Below are 17,620 nucleotides of genomic sequence, written 5' to 3' on the forward strand. Positions count from 1 at the left end.
TTTTTTTTTGGAGATGGAATCTCGTTCTGTCACCCAGGCTGGAGTGCAGTGGTGCAATCTCAGCTTACTGCAACCTCTGCCTCCTGGGTTCAAGTGATTATCCTGACTCAGCCTCCCGAGTAGCTGGGACTACAGGCAAGTGCCACCACACCTGGCTAATTTTTGTATTTTTGGTAGAGATGGGGTTTCATCATATCGGCCAGGGCTGGTCTGGAACTCCTGACCTCGTGATCTGTGCACTTTGGCCTCCCAAAGTGCTGGGATTACAGGTGTGAGCCACCACGCCCGGGTAGCAGTGCAGTTCTAAGACAGTGCAGTTCTAAGCTGCCTGCCAGAGAGGTCTGGAATCTCACAGGAATAGGTCTGTTTCAGTGTGCCAGCTGTGCTCAGTCATTGGTTTTGAGAAGGTTGGTTGGAAGCGTGGCCTCCATGTAAACAAGGTGGGAGATTCAGATCATAGCAGCTGGGGGCATCTGTTAGTTAAACTCCCTACTGCAGCTGACCTGAGGGTTAGAGGTGCCTACAGCCATATGGTGAATTGGTGGCAAAGTTGGAGGGAGAGCTTGGTGGGTGTCCTGGGAGAAGCCTTCACCCTCAAGTGCCTGGCTGGGATTTCTAGCTGGAATTTCCCCTCTGGTTTTCTCTTCTGGGCTGAGTAGGGAATGGAGCAATTTCTGTTACTGACAGAGGCTTTTCCTGAAGGTTTGGGTGTTGCTGAGTGGTAGTGTCCTGTCAGCCTCTTCTCTTCTGGTGGCAGCAGAGCCTGGCACAAGAAGAGCCTGTGGCTGAGCTTCAGGTTTCCTGTCACTTGGGCTGGGATGTGGGCTGACCACCAGATGCGTGCTCAGGGCGCAGCTCAGCCAGCGGTGAGCAGCTTACTTGCGTGGTCTTTTCCCATGCTGAGCTTTGAGAGCTGGAGGGAGGAAGTGGGGGTGCTGCTTTGTGGGACAGCAGTGGGAGCCCTGCCAGAGGTGAATGTGCAGGTACTCCTGGGGACTCATTGGTCTCGGGGAGGCCAGGGGCTCAGGAGTCAGATTGGTTTTCCATCTGGCAGGAGTGCTGGCAGGTTGGGGGAGACAGGGGTAGGGGTGAAGCCAAATCTTTGGCCTTGCTTTCCCCCTACTTGCTGAGAGTGCCCTGGAGGAAGATGACGGGTGGGTAGGGCTGCAGCCCCCATTGGGCTGGATGAGACCCCTGGGAAGGGAGGTCCCCGAGTGCCCGCTTCTGTAGCTCTGTGTGCATATGTGCTCCCCACAGCTGCCCCCCTCTCCAGGGAACCCCCATCAGCTTGAGGAGCCTGAGGGGTGGGGTTAGGCATTTGCTCTCAACCTCCTTTCCCCCTTGCTCTGGGTGGCCCCAACTCTTACCCTATCCTGCTGCCCTCCCTTCCTCCTTCCTGGGCACACTCCCTGGGGAAAGGGCACCCATCCACATTTTGTAATGTCAGCAGACACGCTGACCGTGTGACCCAGTCATCCGCCTTGGTGTCCACCTAGAGAGATGAAATCTTCTGTTCACACAAACCTGTCTCTGGAGGTTCATAGCAGGACTATTCATATCTGCCAAAAACTGGAGACAGCCCAGATGCTCTTCAGTGGGTAAATGGAGAAACAAATGCGGCCCGTCCGTGCGAGGGAACACTGCTCCTCCGTTAAAAGGCTTGGGCCACGGATATGCGCAATGACTTGGATACGTCTCAGAGGCATCATGTTGGATGAAAGAAGATAATCTCAAAAGATTATATTCCATTTTATTTGACTTTTTTTTTGAGGTCTTGCTCTGTCAACCAGGCTGGAGTGCAGTGGAGTGATCATGGCTCACTGCAGCCTTAACCTCCTGGGCTCAAGCAATCCTCCCACCTTGGTCTTCCAAAGTGCTGGGATTATAGATGTGAGCCACTGCACCTGTCCTGGCCTTTATTTTATTTTAGTTAATTAATTAGAGATAGGGTCTTGTTCTGTGACCCAGGCTGGAGTGCAGTGGTATAATCATAGCCCACTGCAGCCATAATCTTCCAGGCTCAAGCAGTCCTCCCACCTTAGCTTCCTGAGTAGCTGGGAGTACAGGCACACGCCACCACACCTGGCTAATTTTTGTATTTTTAGTAGAGAAGAGGTTTTGCCATGTTGGCCAGGCTGGTCTCGAACTCCTGACCTCAGGTGATCTGCCCACCTTAGCCTCCCAAAGTGCTAGGATTACAGGTGTGAGCCTCTGTGCCCGGCCGACATTTTTTTTTTTTTTGGAGACAGAGTCATGCAGTGTTGCCCAGGCTGGAGTGTAGTGGCGCGATCTCGGCTCACTGAAAGCCCCGCCTCCTGGGTTCACGCCATTCTCCTGCCTCAGCCTCCTGAGTAGCTGGGAGTACAGGCACTTGCCACCATGCCCGGCTAATTTTTTGTACTTTTAGTAGTGATGGGGTTTCACCGTGTTAGCCAGGATGGTCTCGATCTCCTGACCTCGTGATCCACCTGCCTTGGCCTCCCAAAGTGCTGGGATTACAGGCGTGAGCCACCGCGCCCGGCCCCGGCCGACATTTTTTAAGTCGATGAAACTGTAGCTTTAGAGAGCAGATCAGTGGTTGCCAGGGGTTAGGTGGGGAGGAGAGGTTGCATGAGGAAGTTTGTTTGAGTGTAGATAGTGGTGATACCAACACGAATCTATACACATGTTAAAATCGTAGATTATATACAAAAATAATTAATTTTAGTTATGACAGTTTAAAAAATAGTCATATCTACCCATATTGCCGTCTCAGGAAGCCCCTCTGCTTGGCCAGAATGGAGCAGCCAAAGGGAGTTGATTGGACAGTCGTCATCCTGACCTGCCAGTACAAGGACAGTGTCCAGGTCTTTCAGAGAGGTAGGGGACTTCCCCTGCTTCCCACCTTGCCCCTAATGGAGAACCTCCCTCCCCTTCCTGGCTATGTCCCTCCAACACCAGGTGCCAGGCCGACCTGGGTTCAAACCCAGATCGCACTTCTCCCTAGCCATGTGACAGCATACATGGCATGTCATTCCTTGTGCCTCAGTTTTCTCATCTGTAAGATGGGAGTAATAGGACTTCTCTCACTGAGTTGGGTGAAGATCTAATGGCCTCCTACATGGAAAGCTAAGTCAAGGAAGATCAAACACTGATGATCAATAGGCTTGCTCAGGTGCTTTGGGCCAGGGCAGAGAGCTGGGGGTCAGGTCCCAGTGTCTCTTCTGACCCTAGAACTGGAAGTGCGGCAGAAGCGGGAGCAGATCCCTGCTGGGACGCTGTTACTGGCCGTGGAGGACCCAGAGAAGCGTGTGGGCAGCGGAGGAGCCACCCTCAACGCCCTGCTGGTGGCTGCTGAACACCTGAGTGCCCGGGCAGGCTTCACTGTGAGTGCTCACCAGGGCCACCTCCCTGGTCCGTGTCCCTGCTAGAACCAGGTCATTTCTGAGATCTGCAGCTCCTCTGGCTCCATCGCCCTAGCTAATTCAGCATTGGCTTCAGCATTGGCCTCAGTTTTTGTTTCTGTAAATTGGGTGGACTCATCTTTGCATTGTTGTCCAAGTGAGGGCAGAAGGCAGGGCCAGCTTTTGCAGTGTTTTTAGAGAGTTGGAGCCAATATCTCAAAGTGAGGCTTTCTGGCTTCTCTTGAAACATTCAAAGGTCTTGCTAGTCTGGGCTGTCATCCCCACATGGCAACTAACTGTTCACTGGAACTGAGATGTGACTGCCTGCTTTGGGCAGAGCATGTGAGTCAGCATCCCACTGGTCCCATGTCTCCTGTGCAACCAGCCACTTCACCTGGTCACCTCATCTGCATAGTACCTTTGTGTGCAGAGTGAGGGTAGGCACAGGCTTGGACATGCTCTGCAGAGGGAGATGGCACCAGCAGGGGAGGGGACCACTGTAGTTGCTATGGAGCTGACTCCCCAGAGTCACCCAGCCAGGCCCCAGTTGTTGTTGCCTATATCTTCCCCTTCAAAACAGACAGCAGAGGCCGGGCGCGGTGGCTCACGCCTGTAATCCCAGCACTTTGGGAGGCCGAGGTGGGCAGATCACCTGAGGTCAGGAGTTGAAGACCAGCCTGACCAATGTGGTGAAACCCCTCTCTACTAAAATACAAAAATTAGCTGGGCCTGGTTGCTCATGCCTGTAATCCCAGCTACTCGGGAGGCTGAGGCAGGAGAATCGCTTGAACCCGGGAGGCAGAGGTTGCAGAGAGCCGAGATCATGCCACTGCATCCCAGCCTGGGTGACAGAGCAAGACTGCATCTCAAAAAAAAAAAAAAAAAAAAAAAATTAAGAGGTAGCCAGGTGTGGCAGTACACACCTGTAGTCCCAGCTAGTTGAGGCTGAGGTGGGAGGCTCACTTTAGCCTAAGGGACCGAGGCTACAGTGAGCTGGGATCATACCACTGCACTCCAGACTGGGTGACAGAGTGAGACCCTGTCGCAAAACAGCAACAACAGCAGCAACAAACCAGGCAGCAAGAAGGTGGCCCAGGTGGAGGGCCCTGGGCTGCCTTATCCAGGGGGGACCAGGGCTGCCCCTTGCCTGCCTGTGGCCATTGGTTTGACCTTGCCTTTTGTCCCTGGGGTACCTGAGTGAATTTGTGTTGGGGTATCTCTCTGGATTTGAGGGTGCCATCCTCCAGGGCCTCTGCCTGAGGCCTCTGTTCACAGGGCTTTCCCACTCCTGCAGGTGGTCACATCCGATGTCCTACACTCAGCCTGGATCCTCATTCTGCACATGGTAAATGAACTTTGGGGCAGGGGCCAAGCAGAAGGCCAGAATCCCAGTTCGTGGAGTTGAGCAGGACTTCAGGCATGTTCTGCCACAGTGTGTGTGCAAGGTGAAATCTGGAAGATTCTAAATGTCTAAAAATTGTGAATTGGCTAAATATATACCACATATTTTCCCAGCAGAATATCAGATTAAAAGGTCCATCTAGGGCCGGGCATGGTGGCTCACGCCTGTAAATCTCAGCACTTCGGGAGCCCAAGGCGGGAGGATTGCTTGAGCCCAGGAGATTCAGACCAGCCTGGGCAACATGGTGAAACCCCATCTCTGTAAGAAATACAAAAACTAGCCGCCATGGTAGTGCACGCCTGTAGTCCCAGCTACTCAGGAGGCTGAGGTGGGAGGATCACTTGAGCCTGGGAGGTTGAGGCTGCAGTGAGTTATGGTTATACCACTGCACTCCAGCCCGGGTGACCGTCTCAAAAAATAAAAATATAGCCTGGGCGCAGTGGCTCACACATGTAATCCCAGCACTTTGGAAGGCTGAGGTGGGCAGATCACAAGGTCAGGAGTTCGAGACTAGCCTGGGCAGCATGGGGAAACCCTGTCTCTACTAAAAATAAAAAAAATTAGCCAGGCATGGTGGTGCATGCCTGTAGTCCCAGCTACTTGGGAGGTTCGGGCAGAAGAATCGTTTGAACCCAGAGGCAGAGGTTGCAGTGAGCCGAGATCACACCATTGCACTCCAGCCTGGGTGACAGAGCGAGACTCCATCTCAAAAAAAAAAAAAAGAAGTATATCTATATGTGTATATCCATCTAACTCTATGCATTCACTAGGATCCAGGCTTATCAGCTCTGTGACTGTGGGGAAGTCCTCCTGACGTGGATACGAACACTCTGAGACACTACATGTAAATGCTTAAAACAGGGCCTGGTGGCCGGGCACGGTGGCTCATGCCTGTAATCCCAGCAATTTGGGAGGCCAAGGTGGGCAGATCACTTGAGGTCAGGAGTTTGAGACCAGCCTAACCAACATGGTGAAACCCCATCTCTACTAAAAATACAAAAATTATCCAAATGTGGTAGTACACGCCTGTAGTCCCAGCTACTTGGGAGGCTGAGGTGGGAGAATTGCTTGAACCCGGGAGGTGGAGCTTGCAGTGAGCCGAGATCGTGCCACTGCACTCCAGCCTGGGCAACAGAGCAAGGCTTCGTCTAAAAAATTGCAGTGCAATGCAATGCAATGCAATGCCTAATATAAAAATATATTGTAGGACGAAATATCAAGAGAACATTTTTTTATCAGCCTCCACTGGATGGTTTTCTGCCTGCAAAGCTGATGAGGTGGCCTTGGGCTGTCTGCACTGGGGCTTCCTCACCAGTCCCCCCACTCCCAGGGTCGAGATTTCCCCTTTGATGACTGTGGCAGGGCCTTCACCTGCCTCTCCGTGGAGAACCCCGAGGCCCCCGTGGAAGCCTTGGTGTGCAACCTGGACTGCCTGCTGGACATCATGACCTATCGGGTGAGGCTGGGTGGTGACCCGTGGTGCCTTGTCTCAGGTAGAGCCACTTCCCTCCCACTGTTCCCCAGCTATGATCTATGCTGGCTCAGCTGGGGGGCCCCAGGAGGAATGGTTTTGAGGGTGCCTAGTGTTAGAGCTTCAAGAAGTTAGTTGTGTCTGGGGGCGGTGGCTCATGCCTGTAATTTCAGCACTTTCAGAGGCCAGGGTGGGAGGATCGCTTGAGGCCAAGAGTTCATGACCAGCCTGGGCAACACAGCAAGACCCCCTCTCTACAAAAAATTTTTTTAATAATTACCTGGGCATGGTGGCATGCACTTGTCCAGATGTGGTAGTATCCCAGCTACTCAAGAGGCTGAGGCAGGAAGATCGCTTGAGCCCAGGAGTTTGAGGCTGCAGTGGGCTACGGTCTCACTACTGCATTCCAGCCTGGGTGACAGAGTAAGACCCTGTCACAGTAACAACAAAAAAGTTAGTCACATGGGAGAAGCTGTAAACCCGAGTCAGCCAGAGGGTGGGGCAGACCAGGTCTTGGAGGCCCCTGTTACTTCAACAGCACAGTATCCTTGAGGGCAGGTGAAGGGCTGGGTCAGGCACCAGCTGTGTTCTGTCTCCTTCCCCCGCTGCAGCTGGGCCCGGGCTCCCCGCCAGGCGTGTGGGTCTGCAGTACCGACATGCTGCTGTCTGTTCCTGTAAATCCTGGTGAGCCTGAGACTACCTGGGACCACCTTCCCTCGTCACAGCCACAGCAAGAAGCCAGCTCTGCCTTTCTTTGCCCACCTTGCCTCTGGGCCTGCCCCACTGCCCTGTTAGACGGGAAGCTGGAGGGTGTGGAGAATGAAACCCAGTGGAGGCAGGGCTTCTCCTGCTGTGCCTCAGTCTGTCTGTCTATAGGATGGACAGAAGCAGCCCTGCCCCTTCTGCCCCACAGGATTCTGTGGAAGAACTTTGGGAGAGGAGGGTTGTCATTTTCCCAGGGGAATGTCCATTTGGCTTGGAAGCCGTATTTCCCTTTTAGAGGCGCCTGGGTGCCCCAGCCCTGGGCTCTTGCTTCCTCCTGGCGGGGGACTCCCTGCCTTGGGTCGAGGCCCCTGGGAGCCTCCTGACTGCCCCACCCCACAGGGATCAGCTGGGACAGCTTCCGGGGAGCCAGAGTGATCGCCCTCCCAGGGAGCTTGGCCTACGCTCGGAATCACGGCGTCTACCTCACTGACCCCCAGGTAGTTCCCCTGGGGGCAGTGGAGCCGACTGGGGCAGCCTTCCCCCTGCCACTGGGCAACCTCTCATCCTGGATTTCTTGGCATGCTCCTGAATCCAAGGAGTTTCCTCCATGGCAACGGCGCCAGTGCTCCCTCACTCTCGCCAAAAATACATTTCACACTGACCGTCTGCCCGGTCTCTGTGCCCGGGCTTGGGGCTGCGAAGGTATTTAAAGCCTGTCCTCCGCCATCATGGAGTAGAAATCTCAGGCCTCCTGAGAACGCCAGCAACTGCCAGCCTTGCATCTTCAGCTTTGCTTTGGAGAACGCCCTTGCTGCTACCTGTGGCTGTGGCCTCCTTCCAGATCCCTTCCTGCTCCCTCCCCAATTCTGTTTCTCCCTGCATATAGGGCCTCGTTTTGGACATTTACTACCAGGGCACTGAGGCAGAGATTCAGCGGTGTGTCAGGCCTGATGGGCGGGTGCCACTGGTATGGCTGCTGGGCCCAGGTTGCGGGGCTTTGGGGACCTTATGGGATGGGGAGGGAGGGTTTGTCTTCCTTTGATTCCTTCTGGAAGCCTCCAGGATAAGCTAGTGCTAGAATCTGAGGACAGGGTAGTCTTGGAATTCAGAGTCTTGTCCTGAACCAGAAAGCCTAGAACCAGGTGGGCACGGTGGCTCACGCCTGTAATCCAAGCACTTTAGGAGGCTGAGGCGGGTGGATCAGTTGAGGTCAGGAGTTCGAGACCAGCCTGGGCAACATGGTGAAACCTTGTCTCTACTAAAAATACAACAGTTAGCTGAACATGGTGGTGTGTGCCTGTAATCTCAACTACTTGGGAGGTGGAGGCTCGAGAATCGCTTGAACCCAGGAGGCAGAGGTTGCAGTGAGCGGAGATCATGCCACACTGCATTCCAGCCAGGGTGACAGAACGAGACTCTGAATCAACCCCCTGCCTGCTGCAAAACAAAACAAAACAAACCTCAAAAGCTCAAACACAAAAAGGAAGCCTAGAACCAGAATGTGAGCAAGTTAAGGAGTGTGACGGGAGGAGGCCTAGAGCCAGACTCCAGGAATGCTTCCAGCATGAGGGGCAAGGATTGGAGAGGCAGGGAAATCTGGGAGTGGGCCACTGTGAGGGTAGAGAGCTGGGTTCGGGAGGAGGCCTGACAGTTGAGGGGGTCCCAGAAGGTGCCTTGGTGGGAGCTGCCCCAAAGAAGCCTGGAGTCTGGGTGCTGGAGTGGTCAGAAGGCAACACTCCCTGCCTGGTGTGGCACTCAGCTTCATGGCCCGTCTGCATGTGCCCTCCCTGACTTGTACCGGGGCCTGTTCCAGGGCTCTCCGTCTCTGATGCTTTTGGGGTCCCTTCCAGGTCTCTGGAGTTGTCTTCTTCTCTGTGGAGACTGCCGAGCGCCTCCTAGCCACCCACGTGAGCCCGCCCCTGGATGCCTGCACCTACCTGGGCTTGGACTCTGGAGCCCGGCCTGTTCAGGTGACTGGGGGAGGGCAGCTGGGGGGGCCTGGCCTGGGGACGAGGCACTGTGTGGCCTCAGGCCAGCCACTTCCCCTCTCCGGGTTAGCCTCAGAACTTGGAGGCTAACCTCCTGCCACGCCAATAGCTGTGCTTCTTCCCCTTCCCCCAGCTGTCTCTGTTTTTTGACATTCTGTACTGCATGGCTGAGAACGTGACCAGGGAGGACTTCCTGGTGGGGAGGCCCCCAGAGTTGGGGCAAGGCGATGCGGATGTAGCAGGTTATCTGCAGAGTGCCCGGGCCCAGCTGTGGAGGGAGCTTCGCGATCAGCCCCTTACCATGGGTGGGTACTGCCTCTCAGCTCCCTGGGGTGGGGAGACCATGGGAGTGAGGACCCCAAGAATGGAGCTGCTCACTGCATGCGGGGCCAGGCAGCCTAGCACAGGGACTGGGCAGTTCTCCTGTCCTGTGCCAGAGCCCCCCACTGAGCTACCTCCTTCCCCTTCCTGTCTTCCTTTTGTCTCATTCCTAGGCTCTCCCAGCCTGTCCACTTTGTTTGTTTTGTTTTTTGAAACGGAGTCTCTCTCTGTCACCCCGGCTAGAGTGAGGTGGTGCGATCTCAGCTCACTGCAACCTCCACCTCCTGGGTTCAAGCGATTCTCCTGCCTTAGCCTCCTGAGTACTGGGATAATAGCCGTGCATCACCACACCTGGCTAATTTTTGTATTTTTAGTAGAGATGGGGTTTCACCATGTGGGTCAGGCTGGTCTTGAACTCCTGGCCTCAGGTGACCCGCCTGCCTCGGCCTCCCAAAGTGCTGGGTTTACAGGCATGAGCCACCATGCCCAGCCCTAAGCTGTCTATTTTCTTTCTTTCTTTTTTTTTTGAGACGGAGTATGGCTCTATTGCCCAGGCTGGAGTGCAGTGGCGCAATCTTGGCTCACTGCAACCTCTGCCTCCCGGGTTCAAGCGATTCTCCTGCCTCAGCTTCCTGAGTAGTTGGGATTACAGGTGCATGGCACCATGCCTGGCTAATTTTTTTTTTGTTTGAGATGGAGTCTCGCTGTGTTGTTCAGGCTGGAGTGCAGTGGCACGATCTCGGCTCACTGCAAGCTCTGCCTTCCAGGTTCATGCCATTCTCCTGCCTCAGCCTCTTGAGTAACTGGGACTACAGGCGCCTGCTACCACACCTGGCTAATTTTTTTTTTTTGTATTTTTGGTAGAGATGGGGTTTCACCATATTAGCCAGGATGGTCTCTATCTCCTGACCTTGTGATCCGCTCGCCTTGGCCTCCCAAAGTACTGGGATTACAGGCGTGAGCCACCGTGCCCGGCCATGCCTGGCTAAGTTTTGTATTTTTAGTAGAGACGAGATTTCACCATGTTGGTCAGGCTGGTCTCGAACTCCTGACCTCATGATCTGCCTGCCTCGGCCTCCCAAAGTGCTGGGATTACAGGTGTGAGCCACCGTGCCCAGCCAACCTGTCTGCTTTCTAGCTGTGTGGCTTTGGGCAGGTTCCTGACTCAGTTTCTGCTAACAGGCTCATTGCCACACCTGCCCCCATGTGTCTCTGCTGCTGGGAGGCCAGCCTGAGTCGCAGCAGGCATGGGGTTGGGGTCAGTACTTATGTCTTTTTTTTTTTTTTTTTTTTTTAATGTGTTTGGTCTCATTGTACTCAGAAATGTTGGTAGCCTACTTATGTCTTTACAGCCTATGTCTCCAACGGCAGCTACAGCTACATGACCTCCTCAGCCACTGAGTTCCTGCACAGCCTCGCACGCCCTGGGGCTCCTGGGGCCCAGATTGTGCACTCCCAGGTGGAGGTGAGACCTCCCTGCCCCTCTGGTGCCTGCTGGGTGCCTGGGGTCAGGTGGGATGTGGATTCCCAGGAAGACAATAGCCGGCCTTAGAACAGATGGCCTGAGTGCAGGTGTTACCCCCGGCTTACGCATGAAGTGCTGGAGGCTCAGAGAGGCTAAGTAACTTGCCTAAGGCCACACAGCCAGTAAGTGACCAAGTCAGGATTCTGCATGGAGCTTACCTGATTGAGAAGCTAAAGAAGACCTTTCTAGGCCGGGCGCGGTGGCTCAAGCCTGTAATCCCAGCACTTTGGGAGGCCGAGACGGGCGGATCACGAGGTCAGGAGATCGAGACCATCCTGGCTAACACGGTGAAACCCCATCTCTACTAAAAAAAGAAAAAAAAAGAAGACCTTTCTTTGGGGTCTGCCTGGGGCGACAGTGGTGGGCCTAGGTCAGTGCTGTGCTGCTGAGAAAGGGGACAGGTAGGGTTCAGAGGTGGCCCCCAGGGTGGCGGGGTTAGGCGTAGCTGGACAGGTGGGATGGAAATAGGCCTCAGGCTGGGGCCAAGGCAGGTCCAGAGAGGAGTCTAGGGGGCTGCAGGGCAGGGGAGCAGTAGGCCAGGATGCTTAGCCCCTAGATGCTTGGCTTGGGAGGAGAGTTGAGGCAGCCCTGGCCCTTGACCCTCATGCTCTTCCTACCCGGCTGCACAGGAGCAGCAGCTCCTGGCGGCTGGGAGCTCTGTGGTCAGTTGCCTGCTGGAGGGCCCTGTCCGGCTGGGTCCCGGGAGTGTCCTGCAGCACTGCCACCTGCGGGTGAGGCCTGAGCGCGTGGGCATATTGGGGCAAGGGTGCTGGCGTCCCGTGTGTGTTGGGGGGTGCTGGGTGCCTGCCCACCCAGGATGTCTGCCCTGTCCCTCGCCAGGGCCCTATTCACATAGGCGCTGGCTGCATGGTGAGTGGCCTGGACATAGCCCACTCCGAGGCCCTGCATGGCCGGGAGCTGCATGACCTTGTCCTGCAGGGACACCATACGCGGCTACACGGCTCCCTGGGCCACGCCTTCACCCTTGTTGGCCGGCTGGACAGTTGGGAGGTAGGCAGTTGCCCTGCATTCCCTCACCCCCATCTTCAGGCTTTGGGGAGCCCCAAGGAGTCCTGGCCCCCACCCCACAGCAGGATTCTCTGAGCACTGGTCCGTGGGACAGGCTGTGAGGAGGGTAGGATGGAGGAGGAGAGGATGAGGGAGGAGGTAGGATGAGGTTAGGCTGTGAGACCAGCAGAGTCTCCACAGGCTTTCTCCCTCCTTGCATTTGCTCAGCCAGCTGGGCTGGGTGGGGATTTTGTTTTTGTTTTTTGAGATGGAGTCTTGCTCTATCACCCAGGCTGGAGTGCAGCGGCCCAATCTCAGCTCACTGCAACCTCTGCCTCCTAGGTTCAAGTGATTCTCCTGCCTCAGCCTCCCAAATAGCTGGGACTACCAGCGTGCACCACCACGCCCAGCTTAGTACAGATGGGGTTTCGTCATGTTGGCCAGGCTGGTTGGGTGGATTTTTTTTTTTTTTTGAGACAGAGTCTCACTCTGTCGCCCAGGCTGGAGTGCAGTGGCGGGATCTCGGCTCACTGCAAGCTCCGCCTCCCAGGTTCACGCCATTCTTCTGCCTCAGCCTCCTGTATAGCTGGGACTACAGGTGCCCGCTACCACGCCCAGCTAATTTTTAAATATTTTTTAGTAGAGACGGGGTTTCACCATATTAGACAGGATGGTCTCAATCTCCTGACCTTGTGATCTGCCCACCTCGGCCTCCCAAAGTGCTGGGATTATAGGTGTGAGCCACCGCGCCCGGCTGGGTGGAGATTTTTATCCCCATTTGGCAGGCTAGAGACTGCGGTTCAGAGAGGGAGGTAAGCCTTGGGCTGCAGCCAGTTGTGGTGGGCTGGGCCTGGAACCCAGGGTTCTGCTCCAGATTTCAGGCACCTTGGCAGGAGTGTTGGAGCTGCAAGGCTGAAAGCAATTTCAGAAATTGCTCCATGGCTGGGTGTAGTGGCTCACGCCTGTAATCCCAACACTCTGGGAGGCCGAGGTGGGAGGATCTCTTGAGGCCAGGAGTGAGCTGCAGTGAGCTGATTGCACCATGCACTCCAGCCTGGGTGGGTCAAGTATGTGCTTTGTCTGTCTTTCTGCCCTCACATGAGCACTTGAGCAGCTCCTGGCCCCCTGGCCTAGTGTCTCTAACCCTTTCCTGTGGCTCCTGCAGCCCTGACTGCTTCCTCCTCTCCTCTCCCCCAGAGACAGGGGGCAGGCACATATCTCAACGTGCCCTGGAGTGAATTCTTCAAGAGGACAGGTGTTCGGTAAGGTGGACACCCCCAGGGTCTCTGTGACCTGGGCGCTGGGGTGACTGCTGCTTTTCTAGGTGTGTCTCTCCCCTGCCCCAGAGCAGCATGGGCCCTGCTACCATCCAGGGGCCTGAGTGGTTTTGAGATTCTTTCCAGTACTTGCCCCTGGGCAGCTCCCAGTCTCCGGCTGTGCTGACTTGGGCATTCTTGTTCAGCAGTCTGGGAAAGGAAGCCAGGCAGCCTGGCCCCAGACCTGAATTGCCCACTTGTGCTACCTCGGAGGAGTCTATCCTGTCCCCATGAACTGATAGGTGGCTCAGGGCTTGGGGAGGAGACTGGAGCTTTTGCTTCCCTCCTGGAAATGTGCCTTCTCCCCACATCAGAGCCTGGGACCTGTGGGACCCTGACACGCCGCCAGCAGAGTGCTGCCTTCCCAGCGCCCGCCTCTTTCCTGTGCTCCACCCTTCGAGGGACCTGGGACCCCAGGATCTGCTGTGGATGCTAGACCGCCAAGAGGATGGGGGCGAGGCCCTGCGAGCCTGGCGAGCCTCCTGGCGTCTGTCCTGGGAGCAGCTGCAGCCATGCCTGGATCGGGCTGCCACGCTGGCCTCTCGCCGGGACCTGTTCTTCCGCCAGGCCCTGCATAAAGCGCGGCATGTGCTGGAGGCCCGGCAGGACCTCAGCCTGCGCCCGCTGATCTGGGCTGCTGTCCGCGAGGGCTGCCCCGGGCCCCTGCTGGCCACGCTGGACCAGGGTGAGTGTGCGGGCTGGTAGTGCTGCAGAGTCAGGCCAGGGGCACCTGCCCTTCCTGTCCTCTGGGCCATCCCCCGAGGGGACCAGGGAGCCATGAGGTGCTCAAGCAGTGAAGGGGCACACTGGAGTTTACTTTTAGGATTCCGGAAGGCCTCATCCTTGTCAGTGGGGTTTGGTCAGAGGTTGAGGCCTGGCAGCTGAGCTCTAGGTCCTAGGCACATCGGCAAACCCTGCATGTTCTGTACCGAGTGCTGGGATGTGGGTGCAGAGTGTGGGGAGGGGACAGGGTCCCCAGGGGACATGGTCAGTTCTGCATGAGGTCCCAGGCACACTGCTGGGGGCTCACAGCCTTAGCCTCCTAGGCCGTACCTCGTGGGAGGTCCCAGGGACCATGGACATGATTGGTATTGAAGCTACTCCCCCAGAGCCACACGGCTAGCTGGTGGTGAGGCTGACCTGAGCCCAGGTGGTTTGAGTCCAGAGCCTGAGCTCTTCACCACTATGGGAGTCCTGGGTGGGGGTGAAGAGACACCTATGGGCTGGGACTCTGGGACTGGCAAGACGAGAGGATCTCTGCCAGGCAGAGAGGAGGGGTGCAGTTACAGTCAAAGATACATTGTGGGCAAAAGCCAGGAGGAGTGAGGGGTCTGGCGCATTTGGGGACTGTTGAGTAGCCTCTCAGGGTAGAGGATTTTGAAGACAGGACTCCTCCCCTGCCACCCCCAACTCCTGGTCCCTCAGTTGCAGCTGGGGCAGGAGATCCTGGCGTGGCGGCGCGGGCACTGGCTTGTGTGGCAGATGTCCTGGGCTGCATGGCAGAGGGCCGTGGGGGCTTGCGGAGCGGGCCAGCTGCCAACCCTGAGTGGATGCGGCCCTTTTCATACCTGGAGTGTGGAGACCTGGCAGCGGGTGTGGAGGCACTTGCCCAGGAGAGGGACAAGTGGCTAAGCAGGTGGGTACTAACGGAGGTCAGATCCCTTGGATATGCCCCTGGCTATCTGGGAAGTGGCCCCTGATGGAGGAAGCCCAGAGAGAGGTGGGGCATCCTTGGGTACCCCAGGACAGTCAGGTCCCCAAAGCCAGGCAATCTGCCTCCAGCTTGGGCTGCATGCCGCCATCCCTCCCTCTTCTTTGGGCAGGCCAGCCTTGCTGGTGCGAGCGGCCCGCCACTATGAGGGGGCTGGGCAGATCCTGATCCGCCAGGCTGTGATGTCAGCCCAGCACTTTGTCTCCACGGAGCCAGTGGAGCTGCCGGGACTTGGGCAGTGGGTGGTCGCTGAGTGCCCAGCCCGTGTGGATTTCTCTGGTGAGCCCCCTGTGGCAGGTGGGGTTGAGGGTAGCTGCCCCAGAGCCAGGCTGGCAGCTTCTGTGACCAACTTGAGTCTTGCCATGCTGCCGTAGGGGGCTGGAGTGACACGCCGCCCCTTGCCTATGAGCTTGGCGGGGCTGTGCTGGGCCTGGCTGTGCGAGTGGATGGCCGCCGGCCCATTGGAGCCAGGGCACGCCGCATCCCGGAGCCTGAGCTGTGGCTGGCGGTGGGGCCTCGGCAGGATGAGATGACTGTGAAGATAGTGTGCCGGTGCCTGGCTGACCTGCGGGACTACTGCCAGCCCCATGCCCCAGGTCAGGCACCCTGAGACCTCTGCAGGTGGGGCTGGCACACATGGCCAGCTAGGGGCAGGGGGCAGAAGCTAGAGACTGCAGGCCACAGGGGTCTGGCCTGAGGAGCCAGCCAGTCTGGCTGAGGAGCCTGAAGGGAAGGAAGGGGCTGGGAGTCAACCTGCATAGGCACCTACAGACACAGGAAGTAGAGATGACATGTATCCCTATCTGGGAGTCCAGAGGCCCTTTTGTGGTTTGGGGATGGGGCCAGTACCGCTGCTGGGCTTTTGTCCCACCAGATGAGTCCTGCACTGGGCTGGGAAGTCACGAGGGTGGGTGGGTGGCTGCATCTGCCCTTGGAGACCAAATTCCTTCCTCATGCCTGTCCCTCTGCAGGGGCCCTGCTGAAGGCGGCCTTCATCTGCGCGGGGATCGTGCATGTCCACTCGGAACTCCAGCTGAATGAGCAGCTGCTCCGCACCTTCGGGGGCGGCTTTGAGCTGCACACCTGGTCTGAGCTGCCCCACGGCTCTGGCCTGGGTAAGCGGGCCCTGCCTCGTGCTACCCACTGACTGTCACAGTCCTCTAACCTTGCCTGTGATCCCCTTCCCTGGCCTCTGCCCTTAGAGGGAGTCAGCCAGGCCTGGGCAGGGCAGAGGTGTTTCATGCCTGCTTTCTCCTCTCCACCCTGCAGGCACCAGCAGCATCTTGGCAGGCACTGCCCTGGCTGCCTTACAGCGAGCCGCAGGCCGGGTGGTGGGCACGGAAGCCCTGATCCATGCAGTGCTGCACCTGGAGCAAGTGCTCACCACTGGTATGTGACTGCCCTGGAGTTGGGGGAGGTCACTGACACTTTCCCAAGGGCCTGCGGGGGGGAGTGGCACTCCCCTGGATTTGCCACATGACTGCTGCTGTTGAAAATACTTTCCTTCTAGTCACTTTGACCTTCTCTGGTCACTTTCAACTTAAAATGTTCTACCTCCCAACGAGCTGTTTCACGAGCATCTACTGAGTGCCAGATTCTGTGCTGTGCCTTTCTTTTCTTTCTTTGAGATGGGAGTCTTGCTCTGTTGCCCAGGCTGGAGTGCAGTGGTGTGATCTTGGCTCACTGCAAGCTCTGCCTCCCAGGTTCACACCATTCTCCTGCTTCAGCCTCCCGAGTAGCTGGGACTACAGGCGCCCGCCACCACACTTGGCTAAGTTTTTGTATTGTTAGTAGAGACGGGGTTTCACCGTTAGCTAGGATGGTCTCGATCTCCTGACCTAGTGATCCGCCCGCCTCAGCCTCCCAAAATGCTGGGATTACAGGCGTGAGCCACCGCACTGGGCCTGTGCTGTGCCTTTTATGCTTGTTGAAACCAGGTGCTATGCTTCGTGACTGTGCCTATCCAGAGCTGTGCTCAGGTAGGGCTGGGCAGAGCTGGTTTGGACCTTCTGCCTGCCCTTCTGGCATCATGCCCTTACTTGAGATACGATCACCTGTGCCCCTGCCCCCACCCCCTGGCCATACAGTAGGGCAGCAAGAGCCCAACAATGACTATGATCTAATGAATGTCACCAGCGCCAGGCTTCTCACTCCTCTTGGCCACCGAGCCCCCTGGAACCCATGGCCAGTGTAGAGCAGCCACAGGCTTGTCTGGTTTCAGGTCCACCTCAGGGTGTCAGGCCCCGTCTCCAGCACACCCCTGGAAGGAAACTGCTGCAAAGGCCTACTGAAGCCTGATTGTGGTGTTTTCTGTCACTCTGTAGCTCAAGCCTCTCATTTCACTGTAGTGACTCATATCCCATAACTGGTAGTCATTAGCAAAAGGTGCAGATGGGGAAGCCTTTCCAGCTTTCTTTTGAGGTGCGCCATTCAAGTTCTACACTGGCCAACGGGTGACTATTTGTTGAGAACCCACTCTGTGGGGCCCCGGGGATAAAATGAGCAAAAATGGGGTCCCTGCCCTCAAAAGTCCTGTGGTCTCCTGGAGACAGACATTAGTCCATAACCACTCAGGTGCATGTGTATTACAAACTGTGCCAAGTGCTCTGAAGCAGAGGGGCACATTTAAGTCTTGACATCAAGACTTAGCCACTTTGCAGCCACCAGGTTTTGGCTGCAAAGTTCCAGATGGCTCCTCTTTTTTTTTTTTTTTGAGACGGAGTCTCGCTCTGTCGCCCAGACTGGAGTGCAGTGGCCTGATCTCAGCTCACTGCAAGCTCCGTCTTTCGG

General features: G+C 56.5%; 1 protein-coding gene across 10 annotated transcripts in view; it reads left to right on the forward strand.

The window, feature by feature from the left end:
* FCSK (fucose kinase) overlaps positions 1 to 17,620 on the forward strand; it is a 28,904-nt gene that overhangs the window by 7,641 nt on the left and 3,643 nt on the right. For 5 of the 10 annotated variants that reach the window (XM_017868739.1, XM_017868740.1, XM_017868738.1 and 2 more), the window contains 19 exons: positions 2,756 to 2,859; positions 3,214 to 3,365; positions 4,678 to 4,728; positions 6,116 to 6,241; positions 6,868 to 6,940; positions 7,361 to 7,458; positions 7,848 to 7,928; positions 8,812 to 8,931; positions 9,083 to 9,254; positions 10,623 to 10,735; positions 11,425 to 11,526; positions 11,636 to 11,806; positions 13,001 to 13,065; positions 13,434 to 13,804; positions 14,545 to 14,755; positions 14,943 to 15,109; positions 15,205 to 15,426; positions 15,802 to 15,945; positions 16,100 to 16,219. In XM_017868739.1, coding sequence (XP_017724228.1) covers positions 2,778 to 2,859; positions 3,214 to 3,365; positions 4,678 to 4,728; positions 6,116 to 6,241; positions 6,868 to 6,940; positions 7,361 to 7,458; positions 7,848 to 7,928; positions 8,812 to 8,931; positions 9,083 to 9,254; positions 10,623 to 10,735; positions 11,425 to 11,526; positions 11,636 to 11,806; positions 13,001 to 13,065; positions 13,434 to 13,804; positions 14,545 to 14,755; positions 14,943 to 15,109; positions 15,205 to 15,426; positions 15,802 to 15,945; positions 16,100 to 16,219 — 2,641 coding nt within the window. In that variant the 5' untranslated portion in view covers positions 2,756 to 2,777. The other 5 variants (XM_017868735.1, XM_017868736.1, XM_017868737.1 and 2 more) reach the window with 5 other exon arrangements.

The sequence above is a fragment of the Rhinopithecus bieti genome, unplaced genomic scaffold (assembly GCF_001698545.2).
Source record: "Rhinopithecus bieti isolate Rb0 unplaced genomic scaffold, ASM169854v2 scaffold_2574, whole genome shotgun sequence".
In the NCBI taxonomy this organism is placed as follows: Eukaryota; Metazoa; Chordata; class Mammalia; order Primates; family Cercopithecidae; genus Rhinopithecus; species Rhinopithecus bieti.